Raw genomic sequence first — 23,408 nt, forward strand, 5'->3', positions numbered from 1 at the left:
CAAAGAACCTCACATGTGCCTAGAGATTATCTTTTCTAAGATGATTAAAGATTTGGAGGTATTAAATGGGTGAAATTGTCCACATATCTAGCTTTTCACCATCTGTTTGACTACAGTGGGAACAGAATCCCTGACCAGACAATCTTTTGGATTGAATTTGAACCATTTTTTTGCCCCCAAAAAGCTTAACTCCAATAAAGGTGAATACTGAATTCTGACAGAAATATTACTTATTACAACACATTCCTACAGTAACATCTAAAAGACAAATGAGCCATTGGCAATGATGGGAGGAAAAAGTCTGTAATAAAATTTAGGATTATATGGGGAAATAAGGAGGAAGGTTCTCATTGTCATATCTGAAGGATATTTGGAAAATATTGCGCAAAGCCCTTTTCTTTAGACGGGAGATGAGAAAAAGGAAAATATTCTGAATTTTTTTCCTTAGAAATATCAGCTATGAAATGAAAGGAAAACTCATGCATTCATTTTGTAGCAGGTACATTCAGAATGCAGTCTTGAAACTGTCAAAGCAGCATAAAGTGAAATAGACCTAGATGGAAATGGAAATGTGCACCAGGATAAAGATGGCTGACAACAGCCGTATCAGAAAATACTCTGTGTAAAATGGAAAATAATAGCCTTTCTGGGGTAATGGTATAGTAATGTAATTTTATACTCTGGACTTAATTATTTGAGGGAAGGGGGAGGAAATTAAAGTGGTATTTCATTTACTTTGAAAGATGGTCGTTCTGGTGAGACCTTGAACGTTTGTCCTAAAGTCCTGTCTTGCCAACACCATTGCTCTGCAGCTGAAGACATCTCAATAGCAGATTAATGAAAAATAAAATGTTGCCAGCAGCTTTTCCACCAGCAGATGGAACTAAAGATCTATTGTGTTTATTACCTTTATGTCATGTAATCAGCAAATTCTCAACAAATGGGACAGATATTAGTTCTGACAGAGATGCTTAGGATCACGTTGAAATCACAAATACATTTATTCTAATTTCTTTCAACTCAAGGTTCTCCCTTATTTTCATCTTGTTGTTCAGCTATAAAATAAACTATGCAGCTTAAGTATATTTTAAAGCTTAAACACATTTGTGTAAGAAACAATCAACTGCAAGTCTAGGCGACTTTACAAGGTAAAATTAATTCATTCTTGTCTTTCAAAGATAAAGCAAAAACATAGGATATAATGCAGGAGAGTGTAATACTAATCTGCAGGTATTATATCTTAGCACAGAAATAGCATCCATTCTTTCAGTAAATCAAGAACCGAGCAAGGAAAATGCATCGAATTTTATTTTCTAGCCACTTAAGTGAGAGGCTTATAGAAACTCTTTTTAACCCCTTCAGAATGGAACACTATGAACTCTTTTTAGATATAATATCCATTGTGCTTAATAGGTTTTACTTCCAGATAAAGTGTAGAAATGCAGCCTTCTTTCCGAAATCTAAAATCAATGGATCTTTTTTCATCCCTGAAACAGCAGCTGTTTGCTTCTGGGATTAAGGACGGAGTCTATGAAGCAAGAGGTCTACTCCTCTCTTTCGCTTCTGGGCTATTTTTAAGAAAGAAAGAAGCAGATCAGCATTTTTTACTATTCCTAGAATTGTGTAGCAGAAATGAGCATGTTTGTTTATCTTGTTCGAAAAGGAGCAAGTTTGCAGAAACTGGGGGAAAGCCAAGACCTGCCACTAATCTCAGTGGAGATGGAGTTTGCCCAGCGAGTAGGAAATGCCAGACCACCAGATGACCTCAGACCGTGCCTTCCTGAAGTATGACAGTGCAGATACTGGCACAAGGATAGGGAAGAAGTACCGGCAAAAGGTAGTGAAAAGTAGAATCTAAAGCAGAGGCCCTTTTTTGGAACATCTGCGTTTAGTATCTGAAGTTTATTGTGTCTAATATTAAGAACTGAAGCTGCAGGCAGCTGGGGTTAAGATTAATAAACATCTTGCTTACTGCTACCTATAATTTAAAAATAAGTAAAATAAAATAAAATTACAACAGGTGCACGTAAGCAACTTGTATTAGGCAAGGGGGCTGCCTCATTTTCCTTTCTCATCATAATCCCAAGAAAAATCCACTTCTACCCACCCCACAGTTGCTATTGCCTTTTATAGGAAATGTTCCACTGTCCCCAATAAGGACTGAGGAAAGTCCTTATTGCTCCTTATAAGCAGCCCCCAAAGGGCAATTTTTACTGAGATGGGACTTAAAAGGGTAAGGAATCTATGGCCTTCCAACTGTGGCTAATGACAACTCCCAGCAGCTTTAGTCACCATGGCCAACAGTAAGGGATGCTAGAATTGCAGTTAAGCAACATCTGCAGTGCCAAGCTTTTCCCAAGGCAAGGCTAACTATGTCTCCACAGTCTTGCAATGAAATGCAGCCATGCCTGTGCCCATCCCCACCTCACCTTACATGCCAGCTAGATTTGGTGAGTGTGTGACTGCATGTTAAGTGTCATGCTTGGCGCTTGTTTTCCCTTCTCACAATTTCTCTTGAGAGGACATCAGGAGCAGGCATTCTTCATTACATTAAAAAGCTGCATTCAAACAAAGGATCTTGTGCAAGTCTATTTAACAGAGATTAGACTCCCGGGTTTTTTCATCAAGGGCCGTCTCCCAGTTACTTAAGCCCTGAATTTTATTATTCTCTCTCTTCTAATGTATATTCCTCTCCGAGTCTTACTCTACTGAAGACTTTCTCCCCATACAATTTTACCCAAGTTTCCTTCAAAGCCCCATTCAGTAGAGCATTTCTGCTTATAGCCTGTACTGTTGAACTGAAAGCCTTCCTTTCACCTCTCAAAAATCCCTTTGTTACCACACAAGCTGAAATATATTACTCAAAGCCATCAGGGCACCATCAACTTTGCTGGAAGGAGAAACCCACAATTTCTGTCTTTATGAGTACATTAAAAGAGATAGAAATACTTTACTCCTGTTACTGCAATGTTCCCCAATATACATCAGGCATTACAAACCCTCTCACAGAACAAGCATGAGAATAAAGGAAGAACTTCCAGCTGAGGAAAAGTATGGGAAAAGCACTAGGACAAGTCTACCCACATCTCAGGCTATAGAGTAAAAAGAGTGGCTAAGAATACAGAACTTTCTTCTTGCAGTTTTAACATCAGGACTTAGTACCCTTCGGCAGATTGTAACTTTTTGTACTCTGCATCTAGTAATGCCTGCTGTGTACCATAAACAATGGAATTTTGGCATTCTGGGCCATGGTTAGAAATTTCATGACAGCTCTCCACCTGTGCACTGCTGCCCAAGAGGAGGGCTCACTGAGGTATGACTCAATTCTTTTCTGAGATCTCCCTCTGCCCTGCAGCAGATCCTCTCTCCATGTAATGGTGCATCTGTGGTTATATCAAGCTGACTATGATGGCATTTTACAAATACCCAAGTTAATTTTCATGATATTCCTAGCATGGGACATGTAACTCGGCCCAAAGCATAAACAGACAAGAAATTGTTCCTTTATAGAAACAGAAACTCTGACTTACAACCATTCATGTGATGTGAAAGGTCCCCTGTGCAAGCACTGAGTCATGTCTTACCCTTTGGGGGGATGCCACTTTCGTGATGTTTTCTTGGCAGACTAGAGCGGGGTGGTTTGCCATTGCCTTCCCTTGTCGTCACCTTCCCCAGCAAGCTGGGTACTCCTTTTACCGACCTCGGAAGGAGGAAAGGCTGAGTTGACCTGAGCTGGCTAACCGAGAATCCAGCTTCCACTGGGATCGAACTCTGATTGTGGGGAGAGTTTCGGTTGCAATACTGCCGCCTACCACTCTGCGCCACACAGTTCTAGAACCATTCACAGTGCTGTTTATATGCATAAAGATATATACAGTATACAGAGAGAGAGAGAGAGAGAGAGAGCTTAATTAATTTAAAAAATTAATCAATTTATTAACAATTGTACAACAAAGTAATTAAAATTATTGTACGGGCTTATTTTTGACAGAAAACAAGCAAGACATTGATATATTCAAGAATATCTGTCCGTATATAATGTGTAATTTGGACTGTATAACTATAACTTACAGTATGATTTACTTATTCTTGAAAACTTGCATCTGTTATATTGCTCCTATCCCACTTCTTTCACATTATAATGTCAAAACAAAGTGGATTTCATTACTTACTATTAATATATACTCTCTTAGTCAAACCACTTCTCTGGCCGCATTTCCAAAAATAAGCAACACAAACTCATTTATTTTAATAATCCTTTCATCGTCTCATTTTCCTGTTCTTTTACAGAATGCTGCTTTCTTCAAACTGTAAAGGTAGTGCACATTTTCTTCTTTTTTTTAAAGAAACAAGACAAAAGCATTTATTTTTCCAAACACATCTTATTTAATTATGAATATAACTTATGAAAATTATGGAAGAGGGGCAATATGGAAGAGCACCAGGAGGAAAAGCAAGGGAGAAAGTATTTGCTAATTCTCAGAGGCAATCAAAGAATACTACCAGATTTGTTGTTTTTCACAAAACACAGAGAAATATTTTCTTGGAAATATTGCCAGTTAGAATGGCAGTGGTTGCTTTATGCTGAAAGCCCCACCCGAGCTGTGGCAAGAAGCTGTAAGAACATGAGAAAACTATTTATGGGCCAGGCCAGCAAAATGCCAACGGGACAGAAAAACATTCTAAGTACAGAAGGCATACTTTTAAGGGGTTTGCGATCTGCAGAGTTAGACCACTTCACTTGTTACACGATACATTAGCAACAACGAAGTAGAATAAAGAGCTGGAATCTTCCGAAGGTGTTGGATTTCAACTCCCAAATTCTCAAAGAGCATTTGGGCACATCATGAGGACTTCAGGTTGGGGAAAGTTCCATCGTAATCTGAAGCCTGTTTCTAAGCTTCTATGCTGTTGTAATACTCCAAGATCATATAATGCTGTTAAATCAAGTTTGACGTCTGGTGACTTCATGGCCATGGCTATGTCATTTTCTTAGGAACAGTAAAGAAATGTTTTGTCATGCTTTCTCCTGGTATACTACTAAGAAACACGAATATGGACAAAGTAAACATATCAAAAGATAGGAGGCAGGAAGACACTTGGGGAAAAAAAGTGAATTAGCCAAAAGAAGCTTAGTCTGGACACAGATGCAGGTCTACAACAGCTGCTAAAAAGAAGGGCAGGAGGGAAAAAAGAATTGTGGTTAACTTCCCAAGTAGATAATGACTTTTTGTAGTGTCTTTGTTCTTCAAGATATGCAAGGAGAGATTTTACAACGTGGCCTTAACCCAAACAGCCATTTAGTGCTTGGATTTCTGACAAATTCAATCTAACTGGTAATGCACATATTCTTAAGAGCAGAAAAGTTGCCTGACCATAAGGAAAAGGGGACATTTCTATCAGTCTGAAGAAATGATAGGGACAATGGAGGACTACACAGCAGAAGCTAAGCTAGAATTACCTGGTTGAAAGGGACCTGATAACCCCAAGTGATCAGGAAAATTGAAAAGAGAAAGGGAAGTGACATGTTCAAAAAGAATAATCATAAAATGTGCTGTGTGTAGATAAATAAGGTCTTGCCGAACTTGCAAACATCTAAGTATTCTAGTCTTCAAGTGCTTTTTTGCAGCTTCAGGGAACAGAAATGAAGATGAGTTTTTGTAGGCTGCCCTACTTGGCTGATAGATCCTGCAATCAGAAGGATTGAGTCCCTCTTCTGGGGGGACATGGGCAGTGGCAAAATTTGAAAAATAAATAAAATCAATGGACCCATGTCCTTGTACAGGGACATTATTTGGCCCTGCTATACTTGAACAAATTAATAAACTTTTCTCTCTGCTGGAAACCAGGTTCATCTTGTCTATATATGCCTCGGGTGTGGAAGAAAAGCACCTAAACTGCTTATCATAACAATTTTCAAGTAGTAAATATAAAATATAAACACAATACAACTGTATAAAAACATATCGAGCAGATCAGCTCTCCAGATATTAATACCAGCATCAGAGCCAATGTATTCCTGAAAACAAGTTATTGAAAGCACAGCACAGAAAATGCTTCAACATTGCAATTTGAGAAAACACTGTCATGCAGCTTGAACATTTTTGCTCGTTAATTTTTGCTCTGCCTTTAATTTTTATTTTGCTTCCCTGTAATAATATTCTAATGTGCTTCTACACTACAAAAATGTTCCCACGGGCATCACAAAACATGGAGTAGCTCTCAGCCACAACTGATCTATCTTCGGAGAAGTAACAACTATACTGATCTCACCAAACAGTAGTGTGAGAACAATGACATTAAAATGGGGGTGAAATTCTTTCCTACAGACATCTGAACAGAGATTTAAATCTTTGTTTAGAAGACAAACCACAAGCATTTCGGCTTGATGGCACACAATTAAAGCTGAATTTACTCCTCTTGTCTTTCCCAAGCCAGCTTGCCTCAAGCTGGAAATACATTACTATTACCTCATTCATTTGAAAAGGCAATATAGGCAATATATAAGTATATAACATTAATACAGGGTGTTTATAAAGATTAAGAACAAAAAGGCAGGCCTTGCCCCAAATGTCATCAAAAGGAAAACAAAGAAAGGAGATTCAATAATACTAAAAGCATATCTACATGCATTTATGGATAATCAGAAATTACCAAGCTCTTAGCTTGGTGAAAACAATCCCACATTCTTAATATACTATCTCACTCAATTATGTAGGTGTCAAAAAGCCTAACTTCCATTCAATTCACAGGTTGCAATCAAAAGGTTGTTAACACCCCAGAACAAAATTAACCAATTTTCATTAATTGTAAAACAGACACTCAGACAACACAAGATCATCAAGAAGCCAAATTTGGGAAGCCCTGGCAATGGATACCCATGCCCTCCTCACCTCCTGATTGTGCAATGCATTTTATGGGACTTCCTTTTAAGACCACCACTTGGAAGCTGTAGTTGGTGCTGAAAGCAGCAGTTCACTCATTGGTGAGTGAGAGACACCAGTGTTATATAACCCTGGTTTTGCAGGTGCTGCATCCGGCTCCCAATAGGCCTTTTGAGTACAGTTCAAAGGGCTGGTTTTAATCAGTAATGCCATTTATGATTTGGCCCCTAGGTATCTGCAGGAACACTTGTATGGTGATGTTGAGAGAGCCCACATGGGATCAGGGGAGAGACCAATGTATGTACTGTATGTTGTGTTTTTGGTTGTGCTTCCATGTATTGTGGAGTATCTTACCTCTAGAGGTAATGAACGGTACCCTGAATGGTACCCTCCTTTAGAGTTTTTGGAAGGCAGTCAAGACAGTTCTGTAGAGCTTTTAATTGCTGATGATTGAAAAATGTTGCTTATTGGATGCTGAGTTTTCTTTTGGGGTGGGGGTTATTTTACAGTTTTACAGATTTTATATGTAGCTGCTGGGAGTCTTTGTGAAGTCATTGGTATAAAAATGCCATAAATAAAAATAAATGTATGCACATAAAGGCTGAAAGTGCTGTCTAAAATTAATTCCCTTAGAAATGCCTAGTTGCAGATATCCCTTCACTTTTAACAGCATGCTTTTTTCAATTCCAAGCAAACAAGCTGCTATGTAAATGAAAATACTAGAACTTCATTCCAGCCTTTGTATCAATTGTAGCTGAAGTTAATTATCAGCAAAATATTGTTTTCACCATGGGTTCTGCACTTTTAATATATAATATTGTTCTTTACCATTGCTCTGGGAGTTATCGGCCAGTATAATGGCTACATTGGCTATAGCATATTAATTATTTATGTGAATTTTAATACCAAAGAGACCTTAAGTATTTTTAATAGTACTGAATTGGAGTCTGATGCATCTCTCTTTAATAAAATTGTACATTATGTCTGGAAAACATTCTCAAGTATATGAACACCGTATGTTACCAATTACTGGCTTTTTTTGGCTATGTGACTGCAAATCCATTGTCTACTTGTCCTCCAGTGTAACATACAATTCTGGAATGATGGAATAGTCTTTTGTAACTGATTTCTTATTGTAAGTTCTGAGCTGTTTCATAGAGTTTTTGATCCTTTTTTTTTTGGCTTGCAATTTCAGGGCTATAATTTTTCTTTTTACCTGCAATCAATCTTTGGCATAATTGCAAGAAAGATTTTCAGCAATTGCCAATTCAGACAGTGAGCAAGTTTCAATGTACATGTATGCATTTCAAAAACGTTTGAGTCAAATGCATCCCTCATCCTATGCTCAGAGCTAATTCAATAACTGAATCCATTTAAGAGATAACATAGTTTTTTAAAAAAATACTGTTGTGTCACACTCTCCAAAAATTAGTATTTTTAAAATGGAATTCACAGAAAATAACTTTTTTATGTAAATATATAAAATGTATAAAATATATAAAAATGTTAAGTGCTATAAAATTGGGCTTGTTTCTGGTGTATGGACAAATGTTTACCATCTTGACCTGACTCTTGTGATAATTCGTAACTCTTCCCAAGACTTCTCAAGAGCATCCATCTTTATTTTTGAGCCCAAGAAAATACCAAGATTTCTTTGGACTGCCTATTCAAGTCAATGGACGTTTAGTCATCTATTTGGTGGTCTTGGAAGGCAACTGATCTCTGCTGACACAGTGGTTCTCTTTCACCATGGGAACAGCTGGTCCTGCCTTGGTAGCTTCATTTCTCACATCATATAGGTTAAACAGAAGTGCGGATTATATGCAGCTTTCCTACTCTGAACCACCCTGTTTCTTCAAATTCAGTCATTATAGAAGATTTGTTACTTAGAAAAATAATCAGTCATTCTTAGCCTTAATGTATTCCACATTTTGACATGTTTTAAACAAACCCTAATCCTAACTCTTGCTATAGTTAATAATGTAAAAGGTAAACTTCTTATATTCTCTCATTCTATTATCCAACTTATGCTAGTTATCTGATCATATATGCCTCTGCCTTCTCTGAAACCTGCTCGTTCATTTAGCATTACTCTCTTCTTTTTTGCAAGATACACAAACCTTGCTTGCCAGAGGATGCTACTGTGTTGGCACCTTTATTTTCAGTACTCATATTGACAAGTCCTTACTGATACCCAAAGAATGGAGCCACACCACCACAATAGCAATCCAAAAAACGGTGACAGGTCCAACTCAGTCAACTATCATCCAGTCAGGTGGTTAAACATGATATGCAAGCTACATGCTAACACTTCTATCATAAACTTCTTGACTAGATGCTCCAAGAAAAAAGTCTCAGCCACAGAACAAGGTTTTAGTTCAGACTATCCAGCTGATGTTCAATGTATCACACTATACCATCTGGCATCTCTGCTCCAGCCTCCCAGAGGGATCTCTCTAGGCTGCCTTCAGTGATTTCAGGGCAGATTTTGGCTCAAATCCCTGTAAACTGAGGAGAAAATTAGCAACCTCATCTAGAGATGGTTGCTTCCTCAGTTGATAATGATGCTTTATGAAAACACCTCTATGCATGTCAAATACTTGCATTCTGGCAACCTGATGATTCCTATCTCCATACTTAGGGGAGTCAAGTAGGGATATATTTTGGCCTTCTTATTATTTATGTTTAAAGACATCATGGAGATTTTTACCAAATGGGACTTATGCATAACCTCAGGCCATGAACCAATTCCTGCTTTTTATACGCTACTGCTGCTGCACTATTAATGTCCCCACTCAATTTGGGATGATGCTAGCATATTATCACAACAAACAGTCAGAAATCAGTTATTTCAAAATGAACATGATTGTATTCTCTAAGTGCCATCTCATGAATTGTAATGGTATGTGGGAATGACCTTGGGAGACAGGAGGAAGAGCTGCAGACTAGACAACCGTAAAAAGGTATCTCAGAAAGTATCTCAGCCCACAGAAGGAAAAGGGGTGTGGAAAGTTTCTCAGAAGGGAGCCTCCCTAGTTTTCTGGAAAGTAAAAGTGATGAAGGGGAGAAATGCTTTCAGAATTTGCAAGATTTTGTTACTGTAACCTTACAATAAAGGTAGCGTTAATACTCATGGTTTATGCTTCTTGTCTGGACTACCTTGAATGGCTGACATCCTTAGCCCAATTTTTCATGGCTGATAAATAATCTCCTCTTGGAAGAAACCAATAGATCCTGATTTGGCTTCCTGAGGACTCTCAACCACTCTCTGCTTATGTTAGGGTTAGAAAAAGCCATGGATGAGGCCAAGCACAGAGTATTTAATTTAAATATATAAAATTATACAGCCAAACCTCACATCACTGCTCTATTGCCTTTATCAACACTCCCTCTGTCATCTCAGATACTTCTAAAACATCTTTTCTGTCCCACACAGAAGATTCATTTGATGCCTTATCTTCAAAGTGATGAACTGGAGATTCAACTTCCCTTTCCAAAAATAGTTTGTGTCTGCATTTGCACAATTACAGCTAGTGTGCCAATTGCAATGCTTGCTGAGCCAGCCAGACCTTGCAACAGTTATCCACACCTTGAGTGAAATCCAGCTTGACTACTGCAATGAGCTGTATGTGGGGCTACCCTTGAAAAGTACTGGAAACGGCAGTTGATATAATATGCATCAGCTATACTGCTCACCACTGCAAGGTACGGAGACAATATGCTGCTTGTACTGAAGGTCTACACTGGCTACAAATTGCTTCCCTGGCACAATTCAAAACATTGATACTGATGTTTAAAATATCTGCAGGTATTTATTTAATATTTAAATATTTTAAATATAGCACCTCTCCTGCTATGTACCTGCCTAGCAACATAGATCAGCAAAAGAGGCACTTTTGAAGATCCCTCAGTTGTCATGAGCTTGACTATCTGGTAGACAGAAAAGGACCTTCTCTGGCACAGCTCCCAGGGTATGGAATTCATTCCCTGGGGAGATACAAATCACTTCCACTCTAATATTTAGGAAAATGGTAAAAACACATCTTTTTTTCATACTTTTTGGTCTAGTGGTTAAGGCACCAGGCTAGAAACCAGGAGACTGAGGGTTCTAGTCCCGCCTCAGTCATGAAAGCTGGCTGGGTGACCCTGGGCCAGTCACTCTCAGTCCAACCCATCTCACAGGGGGGTTGTTGTGGGGAAAATAGGAGGAGGAAGGAGTATGAGGTATGTTTCCCACCTTGAGTTATTTGTAAAAATAATAAAGGCAGGATAATAAATAAATAAAATAACTGATTCCAATATTTAATTATAATTCTGATTTTAATTGTATTAACATTTAGCCTATTTTGTAAACCCAACAGTTTATTTATGTGTAACATTTAGATCCTGCTTTCTTCCCCCAACAGTTCAAACTACCTACCAATAATTCAAAGTTTCACTTTTTGCCGTTCTTCCTGTCTCTGAGTTCATATTATATAGTCTGCTTTTTATAGGAAACAAAGGTTCACTCACATACCATTGACAAAAAGAATGTTTCCTTGTATCATGGAAGGTCTCATGCTCCTTGCATGATCCTACAGGACTCAAGTTGGTTATACACGCTGTAGTGTGACATTATCCCTACCACTCAGTTCAAGTAAAATAAGTAACCTAAGAAATGTAGAGAGCACTTGCTTACTGACAAACATGAGTACAAGCAATTTACAAGCATCTTCTTCATCTCTGTTCTTAAAATTCTCCTTATTAATCTGTTCTGAGCTTTTATTTACAGATTATTGTGAACATGTATTCACAGTCTGCACATACTTATTTCCTAAAGTTCTACATGGACACCATTTGGTGTCATGTGAATTGTTTCTTTTTCAATCAACATCATAATCCTCATCCATCATAATATCATAATTTCAAAGGTGGTGTTGAGGGCTCACAGTGCAAAGAATTTAAAAATTGCATTTCCATTGCTTTATAGAAAGGCAATATTATTTCTGGACCTGAAAGCCATATCTCCATCCTTCCAAAAAATATTTCCTCCACCCTTGTTCTTCTTGGGTTTTTTTTAGCTCCGCTCTCCCTCTTTGCCTGGAAGACTACAGGGAGAAAGACAGATCACTCTTGCTAGAGATCCAAACTAATCACTTAACTTTCAATTCTGGAAAACAGGCCAAGGGCTGCACAAAGCTAATTGAGAGCCACAGGTGGCTAGACTCACAAATTAATCTTTAAAAGGAAAGAAATAATAAGTCAGACCAAGCAGTTCAGGCAGAAGCAATTTCTAAACTTATTTACAGTCAAAGCATGTTAGTGGTGATTTTCTCAGCACAAAACGCAGTCCTGCAGCTTCAGTTAGCAGTGAAGCAAGCCTTTCAGAATGCTGGCCTAGGCTGTTGCATTGAACTCCAGAATCCCATGCTCTGCTCATTAACCTTTTGCTATTGCTTTATAGGACCCTCAGAACTCTATCGCACCAGGATGCAGCCACTGTACTCACACGGCAAGAACCCCCATTCTTCCAGACTTTCACACTCCTTTCTTTTAACATGATCACCTTTTCCTGCACAACTTTTAGCAAATTTCAGCTCATTTCTGAAAATCAGTTCAGCCTAGCTGATAGCAGAGCTTTAAATTTACTACTATGCAGTAGCCAAAAATGATAAAAAGCAGGTAACAAAATGCGAATGCAAAGCAACCAAGAGCTAAATTTGATTAAATACTTCATTTATAGCAGTTACTCATTTATCTGTTTGCAAATAAAACACAAAAGGTGGGACTAAATTTAAAACAAAGCATCACTCCATTATTTGCCTTAGGAACTGAATGAGAGATTTTTTTAAAAAATCAGTCCAGCTTTATTATAAGCAATCAGCCCTGCTGGGAAGAAAATGATTTGGAATTTTGGACCAAAAGCAGTTCCCCAATGAATGGTGATATATAAGTACCCTATAAAATTATGAAACTCACTAAGTGACTTTGGGCCACTTAATCAAACCTACCTCACAACTCAGAGAAAAGACATGTAATAAAAATAAATTGTGAAAACAGTCAACAATGACTGAGAAACACAGTCATTACAGACTACTGCATTTTGTCTTTTTCAGGGCAAAGAAGAATGGCATTTCGGAACATGCCATTGTTGTTGTTGTTTATTCATTTAGTCGCTTCCGACTCTTCGTGACTTCATGGACCAGCCCACGCCAGAGCTTCCTGTAGGTCAACACCCCCAGCTCCCCCAGGGACAAGTCCGTCACCTCTAGAATATCATCCATCCATCTTGCCCTTGGTCGGCCCCTCTTCCTTTTGCCCTCTACTCTCCCTAGCATCAGCATCTTCTCCATGCTGTCCTGTCTTCTCATTATGTGGCCAAAGTATTTCAGTTTTGCCTTTAATATCATTCCCTCAAGTGAGCAGTCTGGCTTTATTTCCTGGAGGATGGACTGGTTTGATCTTCTTGCAGTCCAAGGCACTCTCAGAATTTTCCTCCAACACCACAGTTCAAAAGCATCTATCTTCCTTCTCTCAGCCTTCCTTATGGTCCAGCTCTCGCAGCCATATGTTACTATGGGGAACACCATTGCTTTAACTATGCGGACCTTTGTTGTCAGTGTGATGTCTCTGCTCTTAACTATTTTATTGAGATTTGTCATTGCTCTTCTCCCAAGGATTAAGCGTCTTCTGATTTCCTGATTGCAGTCAGCATCCGCAGTAATCTTCACACCTAGAAATACAAAGTCTTTCACTGCCTCTACATTTTCTCCCTCTATTTGCCAGTTATCAATCAAGCTGGTTGCCATAATCTTGGTTTTTTTGAGGTTTAGCTGCAAGCCAGCTCTTGCACTTTCTTCTTTCACCTTCATCATAAGGCTCCTCAGTTCCTCTTTGCTTTCTGCCATCAAAGTGGTATCATCTGCATATCTGAGATTGTTAATGTTTCTTCCAGCGATTTTAACTCCAGCCTTGGATTCCTCAAGCCCAGCATGTTGCATGATGTGTTCTGCGTACAAGTTGAATAGGTAGGGTGAGAGTATACAGCCCTGCCGTACTCCTTTCCTAATCTTAAACCAGTCCGTTGTTTCGTGGTCTGTTCTTACTGTTGCTACTTGGTCGTTATACAGATTCTTCAGGAGGCATACAAGATGACTTGGTATCCCCATACCACTAAGAACTTGCCACAATTTGTTATGGTCCACACAGTCAAAGGCTTTAGAATAGTCAATAAAACAGAAATAGATGTTTTTCTGAAACTCCCTGGCTTTTTCCATTATCCAGTGGATATTGGCAATTTGGTCCCTAGTTCCTCTGTCTTTTCTAAACCCAGCTTGTACATCTGGCAATTCTCGCTCCATGAATTGCTGAAGTCTACCTTGCAGGATCTTGAGCATTACCTTACTGGCATGTGAAATGAGTGCCACTGTTCGATAGTTTGAACATTCTTTAGTGTTTCCTTTTTGGTATGGGGATATAAGTTGATTTTTTCGAGTCTGATGGCCATTCTTGTGTTTTCCAAATTTGCTGGCATATAGCATGCATTACCTTGACAGCATCATCTTGCAAGATTTTGAACAGTTCAGCTGGGATGCCGTCGTCTCCTGCTGCCTTCTTATTAGCAATGCTTCTTAAGGCCCGTTCAACCTCACTCTTCAGGATGTCTGGCTCTAGCTCACTGACCACACCGTCAAAGCTATCCCCGATATTGTTATCCTTCCTATACAGGTCTTCCGTATATTCTTGCCACCTTTTCTTGATCTCTTCTTCTTCTGTTAGGTCCCTGCCATCTTTGCTTTTGATCATACCCATTTTGGCCTGGAATTTACCTACGATGTTTCTAATTTTCTGGAAGAGGTCTCTTGTCCTTCCTATTCTATTGTCTTCTTCCACTTCCACACATTGCTTGTTTAAAAATAATTCCTTATCTCTTCTGGCTAACCTCTGGAATTTTGCATTTAATTGGGCGTATCTCCCCCTATCACTGTTGCCTTTTGCTTTCCTTCTTTCTTGGGCTACTTCTAGTGTCTCAGCAGACAGCCATTTTGCCTTCTTGGTTTTCTCTTTCTTTGGGATGTATTTTGTTGCTGCCTCCTGAACAATGTTGCGAACTTCTGTCCAGAGTTGTTCCGGGACCCTATCTACTAAGTCCAGTCCCTTAAATCTATTCTTCACCTCCACTGCATATTCCTTAGGAATATTAGTGAGCTCATATCTAGCTGATCTGTGGGTCTTCCCTAATCTCTTTAGTCTGATCCTAAATTGTGCAAGAAGAAGTTCGTGATCAGAACTACAGTCAGCTCCAGGTCTTGTTTTTACCGACTGTATAGATGTCCGCCACCTTTGGCTGCAAAGGATGTAGTCAATCTGATTTCGGTGTTGTCCATCTGGTGAAATCCATGTATAAAGCCGTCTCTTAGGTTGTTGGAAGAGAGTTTGTTATGCAGAGTGAGTTGTCTTGGCAAAATTCTATCAGCCTATGTCCTGCTTCATTTTGTTCTCCCAGGCGATGCTTACCTGTAATTCCAGGCGTCATTTGACTGCCCACCTTAGCATTCCAGTCTCCCGTGATGAAAATAACATCTCTTTTAGGCGTGTTGTCCAGTAGGTGCTGCAGATCCTCATAGAACTGCTCTACTTCAGCTTCTTCAGCATCTGTGGTTGGGGTGTATATTTGGATCACTGTGATGTTAGATGGCTTGCCCTGAATTCGAATTGAGGTCATTCTATCGTTTTCTGGATTGTATCCAAGCACTGCTTTAGCCACTTTACTATTAATTATGAAGGCTACTCCATTTCTTCTGTGGTCCTCTTGTCCACAGTAGTAGATCTGGTGGTCATTTGATGTGAAGTGGCCCATTCCAGTCCATTTCAGTTCACTGACGCCCAGAATGTCTATCTTTAATCTTGACATCTCACCAATAACCACATCCAATTTGCCCTGGCTCATAGATCTTACATTCCAGGTTCCAATGGTGTGTTGATCCTTAGGACATCGGATTCTCCGTTCACCACCAGCACCGTCGGCCGCTAGCTGTCCTTTCAGCTTTGAGCTAGCTGCGTCATCACGTCTGGGGCTAGTTGAACTCATCCTCTGTTCCTCCCCAGTAGCATTTTGACCATCTTCCGAGCTGGGGGTCTCATCGTCCAATGGTATACCGACATATCTCTGGTTGTACTGATCCATTGAGTTTTCATGGCAAGAATACTGGGGTGGGTTGCCATTACCTTCCCCAGGGATCGCATTTAGTCTGACCTCTCTGTCATGACCTTCCCGTCTTGGGTGGCCCTTCAAGGTTTAGCTCATGGCATCATTGAGGTGCTCAAGCTCCAGCACCATGACAAGGTAACGATCCTTTGCTGAAGGAAGTATGGGTTAGTGACACGTAATAAAGTTTGAAAAGGATCCAGGAACAACATACACAGTGTGTAAAACTCAGCTTCTTCCAAAATGTGAAATTCATGTGAAGAGATGGCTTGCCATATCCACTTTTGCTGGGGAAAATTATCTTGTGAAAGAGGATAACCAGATCAATTCATCCTACTTTCCAATGACTGCTTACAACTATATCTGCCCAGGTGAGCAGCATTTCCAAAAGCAAAATATGAATGAAGACATACCCTTAAAACCCACCGAGCAAGTACCTAAATATTCCGGATAAACTCTATTCCTTGGAACACATACGTTATATGGATGGTTTAGGGACACGCAACTGATATGACTGCTTCAGGAAACAAAAATGTCCCTATAATGTAGGAAGCTGAACAGTGAGTGAGAACTAAAAAGAAAGGAGAGGAAAGGGGAGGGGAGGGGAGAGGAAATAGACAGCCTGGATCTTTGCCACAAATCTGAACAGATCCCATTTGTTTCAGAATGTTCCACAGAATAGATTCTTGGTTTTATGGAAAAAGCTCTCTTTAAATCTTCCATCTTCTTAAAAAAGCCATTTGGAAAGTTTTGACCAAAGTAATTTACAGTATGTACAGTAGATACTACAGATCAGAGTTGTTCTACTGAATAAGAAATGCCGAAAGACAGCGGGGAGAGGGGGGTATATAATTTCAACCATGTACCACAATTATCTTAGGTTAGATGGGATACCAAATGTTGTGGACTAGTAGCTTTGATGCAGGACTGCTTATAGTGATCTATTTGCTACATGGGGAACATGCGCATGTAGGAATTTGAAGCACCAAATAGTGACCCCCACAAATGACTTGATATGCTTTCCGAGTACAGAGGTGTATTATATGGATATACTAAATGGAAGCAAGGGATGGGTTTGTCAGGAGAAACAAAAAAACGATTGCAGTGGGAATGGGGCACTTAAGTGTGTGCGGTAAAATACAGAGTCAGGAATGAATGGGTAATGTATGAATGTGGTTTGAATAGAACAGTGAGCAATAGTATATAAGAGCTATGTTGAGGTATTTTGAGAGAATGCATGAATATTGAATTAAAGAACAAATATATTACGGAAGAGTGAATGGGCTAAAAGAAAAGGGAAGAGTCTTGATTGATGAAACTGATGAGATCCTCAAAAAGAGAAGTGAAAAGTTTAAAGACGAAAATGCAACATATGAGGCTGGAGGTAGTCATGGTGGAAGCAAGCGTGGTTTGCAAGGGCAGAAAAGTATGGGAAGATATAGCGAATGGTGTTAATGTAAATGAGTTTTACATTTACTATCTTTATTTATCAAACTTTATCACCACCCATATCCCTTCCAAGGAGGAAGTCTCATCAGTTTACAATAAAATATGTTTCCTTTTCTTTTCTCATGCCTTTCATTTATTCCACTTCCTTCTCTTTGTCTGTGTTTTGCATACCATTGCTTACCTCAAAAGGGAATCACATGATGGGTATGATGCCTGGAAACAGTCCTCAAGGCTGCTTCACATATTAGGTAAAAGTAAAGGTTTCCCTTGACATTAAGTCCAGTTGTGTCCGACTCTAGGGGGCGGTGCTCATCTCCGTTTCAAGCCAAAGAGCCGGCGTTTGTCCGTAGACACTGCCGTGGTCATGTGGCCGGCATGACTAAACAGACGCTGTTACCTGCCCGCCAAGGCGGTACCAATTAATCTACTCACATTTGCATGTTTTCGAACTGCTAGGTTGGCAGGAGCTGGGACTAGCAACGGGAGCTCACCCCGTCACGCGGATTCGAACTGCCGACCTTCTGATCAGCAAGCTCAGCAGCTCAGCGGTTTAACCCGCAGCATCACCGCATCCCATATTACTGTTGTTATTTAAAAAATTATTTCATGTATTATCTTTATGCATCTTTATGCATGTGATAGAAACATGCCTTTAGGAAAAAAGGGGAGCACAGAGGTAGCCTTATAAAGAAAGCAGTGTTGGACTGTATGTCGCTGCTTGTGAAGTGCATACTTTTTGCAAGCCATGATTTGCTGCATTGTAAAGGAACGTGTCAACTGATATCCACTGCAGCAATCCAAAAACTGGCAACTTGAAGCTCTCAGGATAATTTCATTTGAGCCCTTGTCCTAACTTCAAAACACACGCAATTAATCAGTTCAGACTTCTGGAAGAGCTGTGTGTCCCTTCCCTGTAGCCTTTGCTTGAGAAAAGAAACAGGGCAGGGGAAGCACGCAGAGCAATGGCCATAAAAGGCATCTGCATATTCTTTTTAGTAGTGAAGTATTATGTTGCATCTGCGTGTATATTTCTGCTCTCTCCTCATATGGCATCGTAGTGGGTATGTGTCCACTGGAAGCACAGGGCAAGCAGCCTAGGGTCCACTCAGGGTCACATGACTGGAAGGGGGGAGGGCAGAGAATGGAGCAATCACCAACATTCTGAGCCACTGCCTCTCCCATAGACACACACGGTGAGATTTTTTTTCCTGGATTTTATCTGCAGCCCCCCACCTGATATAGCCTATTTTCAGTTTGGTATTTCTCTCACCACCTTTTCCTGATGCAGTAAATTTCTTTCCATTCTGTTCAGTTTTTGAAGAGTTAATCTGTGGCCAAACAAAGTCCTGCCTTGTTAAATATTTATTATCATCATCATCATCATCATCATCATCATCATCATCCCACCTTTTTATATATAACTCAAGGCAGTGAACATACCTAATACTCCTGCCTCCTATTTTTCCCCACAACAACAGCCCTGTGAGGTGGGTTGGGCTGAGAGAGAGTGACTGGCCCAAAGTCACTCAGCCGGCTTTCCTGCCTAAAGGAGACCTAGAACCCCCAGTCTCCTGGTTTCTAGGCCAGCACCTTAACCACTACACCAAACTGGAAAGGAAAATAATTTCTTTCCAACATTCCGTTGGGTTAGAAAGAATAAAGAGAGCATCAGAAGCAACCAACGGAAAAGAAAGGGTGTCTTTGGGCTCTGGCCCCACCCACTTCTAGCTTCTGCCCTACCCACCGCATGGCTCCCAACAGATTCCCCCTCGAGGTAAACGTGGCTCTCCGCATCGCTGCTTGCAATCTGCATCCAAATCGAATTTAGAGAAAAAGAAATAAAGAAGGAAAGCTCTCGAATCGCCTGTCTGCTTTCCTTTCCAAGACAGCACTGCTCTAAACTCCTTGTTTATGGTTCTTCCGTTTCTAAATTGTCTCCATGTGTCTGACATAAGGTGTCTGCCGCCACGAATGCCAAATATTGCACTCCCCCGCTCCCGCCCGGCTTGCGACCACTTCCTCAGAGAAGTCCACTTAGCCCCATTCTGCACCCACCCTCAGCTCCCCAATTCCTTGTGCCCGCGCAAACTTCCCTCCCACTTGCTCCAATCCCAGGCAGCGTATTTCCCCGGCTGCCCCCGGTCTCTGCCCAGCCCTCTCCGCGGCACGGCCCTCCGCCAAATCCCCGCTCTCTCAGGGGCCTCCGCGGCTTTGGCGCGCCCTCTGGAGAACCTGGAGTCCGCCCGCTCTCGGTGCTGGGGCTGCTGCAGGAGGGCGCGGTGGGATTATCTCATCCCTCCTTTCTCCGCTCGGGAGGGAAGGGAATGCAGCCTTCAAGAAAGTTGCTGCAGGCGAAGAGGCGATGGAAGGAAATCACAGTTTCTCCCCTCCAAGCAGCGGAGAAAGAAGCGGCAGGAAGACCACGGGGGCAGGCCAACAGGGAGGGCGGCCCGGGGGTGAATTTCAGCCGAATTCCTACAATGAATGGGGAGATCGGGGCGCTGTCAGATGCATTCGGGACAGACTTACCTGTTGGTCATTCCAGCAGCCGCGATCCCCAACATCGCGAAACCAAGGTAGCAGGAAAGTCCCGCAGCCTAAAACAACTTTCTTTCCTTCCTCCCTCCCTCGCTCGCTGATTTCGGACGCTCTTTGGCTTTTCCAGGCAAGTTCCGCGCAGCAGCTGCAGGCGGGGCCGCCCCCGCAAGGCAACACAGGAAGGCAGAGCAAGGGAACGGGGAGGCGGCGGCGGCCGCTATGGCGCGTCACTGCCCAGCCCACCCTTGTTCCAGCCCTCTCCGCCGTCTCTTCCCGCGCCCGCGGCGGTGAAGAAAGGGAGGTCGGTGAGGAGTGCTCCGGGGCGTCTCGCAAGCAAACCCGCCAGGAGGGAGCTTCGGCTGGGCGACCGCGGGTCCCTGACCGTGGGAGCCCTCTTAAGAGTTCTTGCCTTCCTTTCTTAGCCGTGCGAGAGCTAGCTAGCTGACCACCCACCGCTGGAAACTCGCCTCTCCCCAAAAAAGGGCCGGACCAGCATTTGTGTGTGTCCCCTGTATGTGTGCACGCGCGCTTATGAGGTGGGGGGCTTATTCCCCACCTGTCTGCCTTCACCTTTGCTGCTTCTCTCCTCTTACGTCGATTCCTCGTCTACCCGCCGCCCCTTCCCTTTCGAGTCCTGGGCTCGACGGGCTTCAGTGCGTGGAAAGTGCCCCCCTTCCTAAACCCTACTTAGCTCTTATTAGTCAGGCACTCTAGGTAAATAATTATAAGCAGGAAGCGTGATCGAAGTCATTAGGAGCCCTCCCGGACTTTCCTTCCAAAGCTTGAAACCCTTTTTCTTATGTCAGAGTAGTCATTCAAAAGGGTCAGGGATGGATAGGGTGCTGCGTTAGACCTTCTGTCTGAAGAAATCTTGAAAAAGAATTGAGATAATAGTTGTTTTCTTGGATGTCCATATACTTAAGAGCAGTGTTTCTCAACCTTGGCCACTTTAAGGTGTGTGGACTTCAACTCCCAGAATTCCCCTGGCTGGGGAATTCTGGGAGTTGAAGTCCACACACCTTAAAGTGGCCAAGGTTGAGAAACACTGCTTAAAAGTATTTCTAAATTAGACTTTGATTACACAAATGGCCTACTCAAGTCACTGAATTTTAATGTGTGATCTAGATTACATCATCCTTTAAAAAAAGAAACCATTAAAACCCAGAATAGCAGTCTGATATCTTTAGATTAGTAGCATCTTCACCCTTCAGGGATCTCAGTAACCATGACAAGAGCTTAGCTAAGGTTTTGATAGCTGTAACACGCTGCTGACAGCAGCATGGGCTTAATAAGAACTCAGGCAGTTCCTGTACGGACAAAAGAGTTCAAGGCTACAAAGATTTGAAAGCAACTGCAACAACAAATACATACCTCTTTGTCAGCACAAGAGTCATCCAAAAAACTAAATGTCTCCAAATTGCTATTAAACTGAGCTTGCCTGGTTTTAACCAGGTAAGTATAATGGGGATGGCAGCCTGAGGAGAGATTAGATGGGATGTGAACTGTGGGTTTAGCAATATGGCAGAAGAAATATCCACAGCTTTCTGAGTTGAAAGGTGTAAAACCTATTGGCTGTTTAATTCATACAATGGATATGCTAGAAGAATGTTGGGAGTATAAAATGTGACTGCTGAAATAACCATAGGTCAACACTCTGCAAGATTTAAAAGTTCAGCTGGGTGATCATTCAAACCGCAGACCGCATGTGATCCTACAAGCATTTGGGAAAGTGAGGTCAGTGGATTTAGTTGCTTAGCACTGTAATCGGAGCCAACATTGACGGTTATGTGAGCATCACTTTTTTCAAAAATATTCCACATTTCTTTACTTGGCACTTCTATTATCTAAGTAGGAAGGACTCAAAATATAAAAGCAAAATGAAAACAAATTAAATTACATCAAAATAATCCAGTGGTAGGAAAGGTAATGGTATTTTAATCTTGGCATTATATTTTAAGATGAATTAAAAACCAGAGCAAACTGAAAACAAATCTATCCGATGCTCTGAAGAATTCCCTTGAGCATCCGGTATGCAGAGTTGGAGAGGCCATTCGAGAAAAAAGCTTTTGCAGTTTTCATCTGATAGAGAAGTGCTTCAGCTGGAGTGGTATCCTTAAAATAATCTAGTCCAAAGCCATATAGAGTAAGCACAAGCACCTGGAAACACACAGAGGGGAAAGAAATTGTCACCATTCACTGTGTTAGATTTTTGGTTTGGGGATAATGCTTTCTTAAACCAAGTTTGACAGCAACTGGAGCAATGTCCTGCATAAAAATCCTATTTGCCCCATCCAACCACTATGCAGCTATCTGCATGCAGGATATACTGTATGTAAGGGTTTGTGTGTATGTGTGTGTGCATGCGCCTTCAAGTCGGTTTTTGGCTCCTGGCAACTGCCTGGACTAGTCCCTGCAGTTTTCTTGGCAAGGTTTTTCAGGAGTGGCTTGCCATTGCTTCCTTCCTAGAGCTGAGAGAGAATGACTGGCCCAGGGTCACCCAGCTGGCTTTGTGCCTAAGGCTGGACTGGAACTCATGGTCTCCCACTTTCTAGCCTGGTGCCTTAACCACTACGCTAACCATCAAATAAATATTTACAATTATTTATTTTAATAGTTTATTAAGGGAAGCATGATTTTTACGGATCCATAGAATAGTTCATTCATCACTGTGGAGCTGCTGCTGGTGGACTCCTTCAGTACAGCTTTACATGCAAGAATCTATGTCTTTATTTGGATTTGTCAGGTAGTGGGCTGCAGCTCTTCCTTACTTGGAGACATGCCAGCAAAAGAACTTCTGAATCTAACACCCAGATCAAGATACTGTCGGTTTCTAAGGAAACTCTAGCAATGGCCACCAGTTAGTAGCTGCAGGGGGAATAACAGCCACCTATCACCCATACACTAAGACAAGGTAATAATATGGACAGGCCTCCAGGACACCTCTCTTCATGATATACAAGCAGCTAAAGAGCAGGACGCGGTGGCGCTGCGGGTTAAACCGCTGAGCTGCCGATCGGAAGGTCGGCGGTTCGAAACCGCGCGGCGGGGTGAGCTCCCGTTGCTCGTCCCAGCTCCTGCTCACCTAGCAGTTCGAAAACATGCAAATGTGAGTAGATCAATAGGTACCGCTTCGGCGGGAAGGTAACGGCGTTCCGAGTAGTCATGCTGGCCACATGACCCGGAAGTGTCTATGACAACGCCGGCTCTAAGGCTTAGAAACGGAGATGAGCACCGCCCCCTAGAGTCGGACACGACTGGACTTTACGTCAAGGGAAACCTTTACCTTTACCTTAAAGAGCAGGAAAGCTCTGACGCTCCAATTTCCCAGACATTCCTATTGCTGGGTTCAA

At 41.4% G+C, this 23,408-nt stretch overlaps 1 protein-coding gene across 1 annotated transcript in view; it reads right to left on the reverse strand.

The window, feature by feature from the left end:
* The window catches only part of LIMS1 (LIM zinc finger domain containing 1), an 80,442-nt gene extending 60,201 nt beyond the window's left edge, over positions 1-20,241 (reverse strand). Inside the window, exon 1 of the mRNA XM_063304916.1 lies at positions 20,050-20,241. Coding sequence (XP_063160986.1) covers positions 20,050-20,084 — 35 coding nt within the window. The 5' untranslated portion in view covers positions 20,085-20,241. The remainder of the gene's footprint in view (positions 1-20,049) is intronic.
* Between the last annotated feature and the right edge of the window lie 3,167 nt (positions 20,242-23,408).

Source organism: Candoia aspera, chromosome 5, assembly GCF_035149785.1.
Source record: "Candoia aspera isolate rCanAsp1 chromosome 5, rCanAsp1.hap2, whole genome shotgun sequence".
NCBI classification, from domain to species: Eukaryota; Metazoa; Chordata; class Lepidosauria; order Squamata; family Boidae; genus Candoia; species Candoia aspera.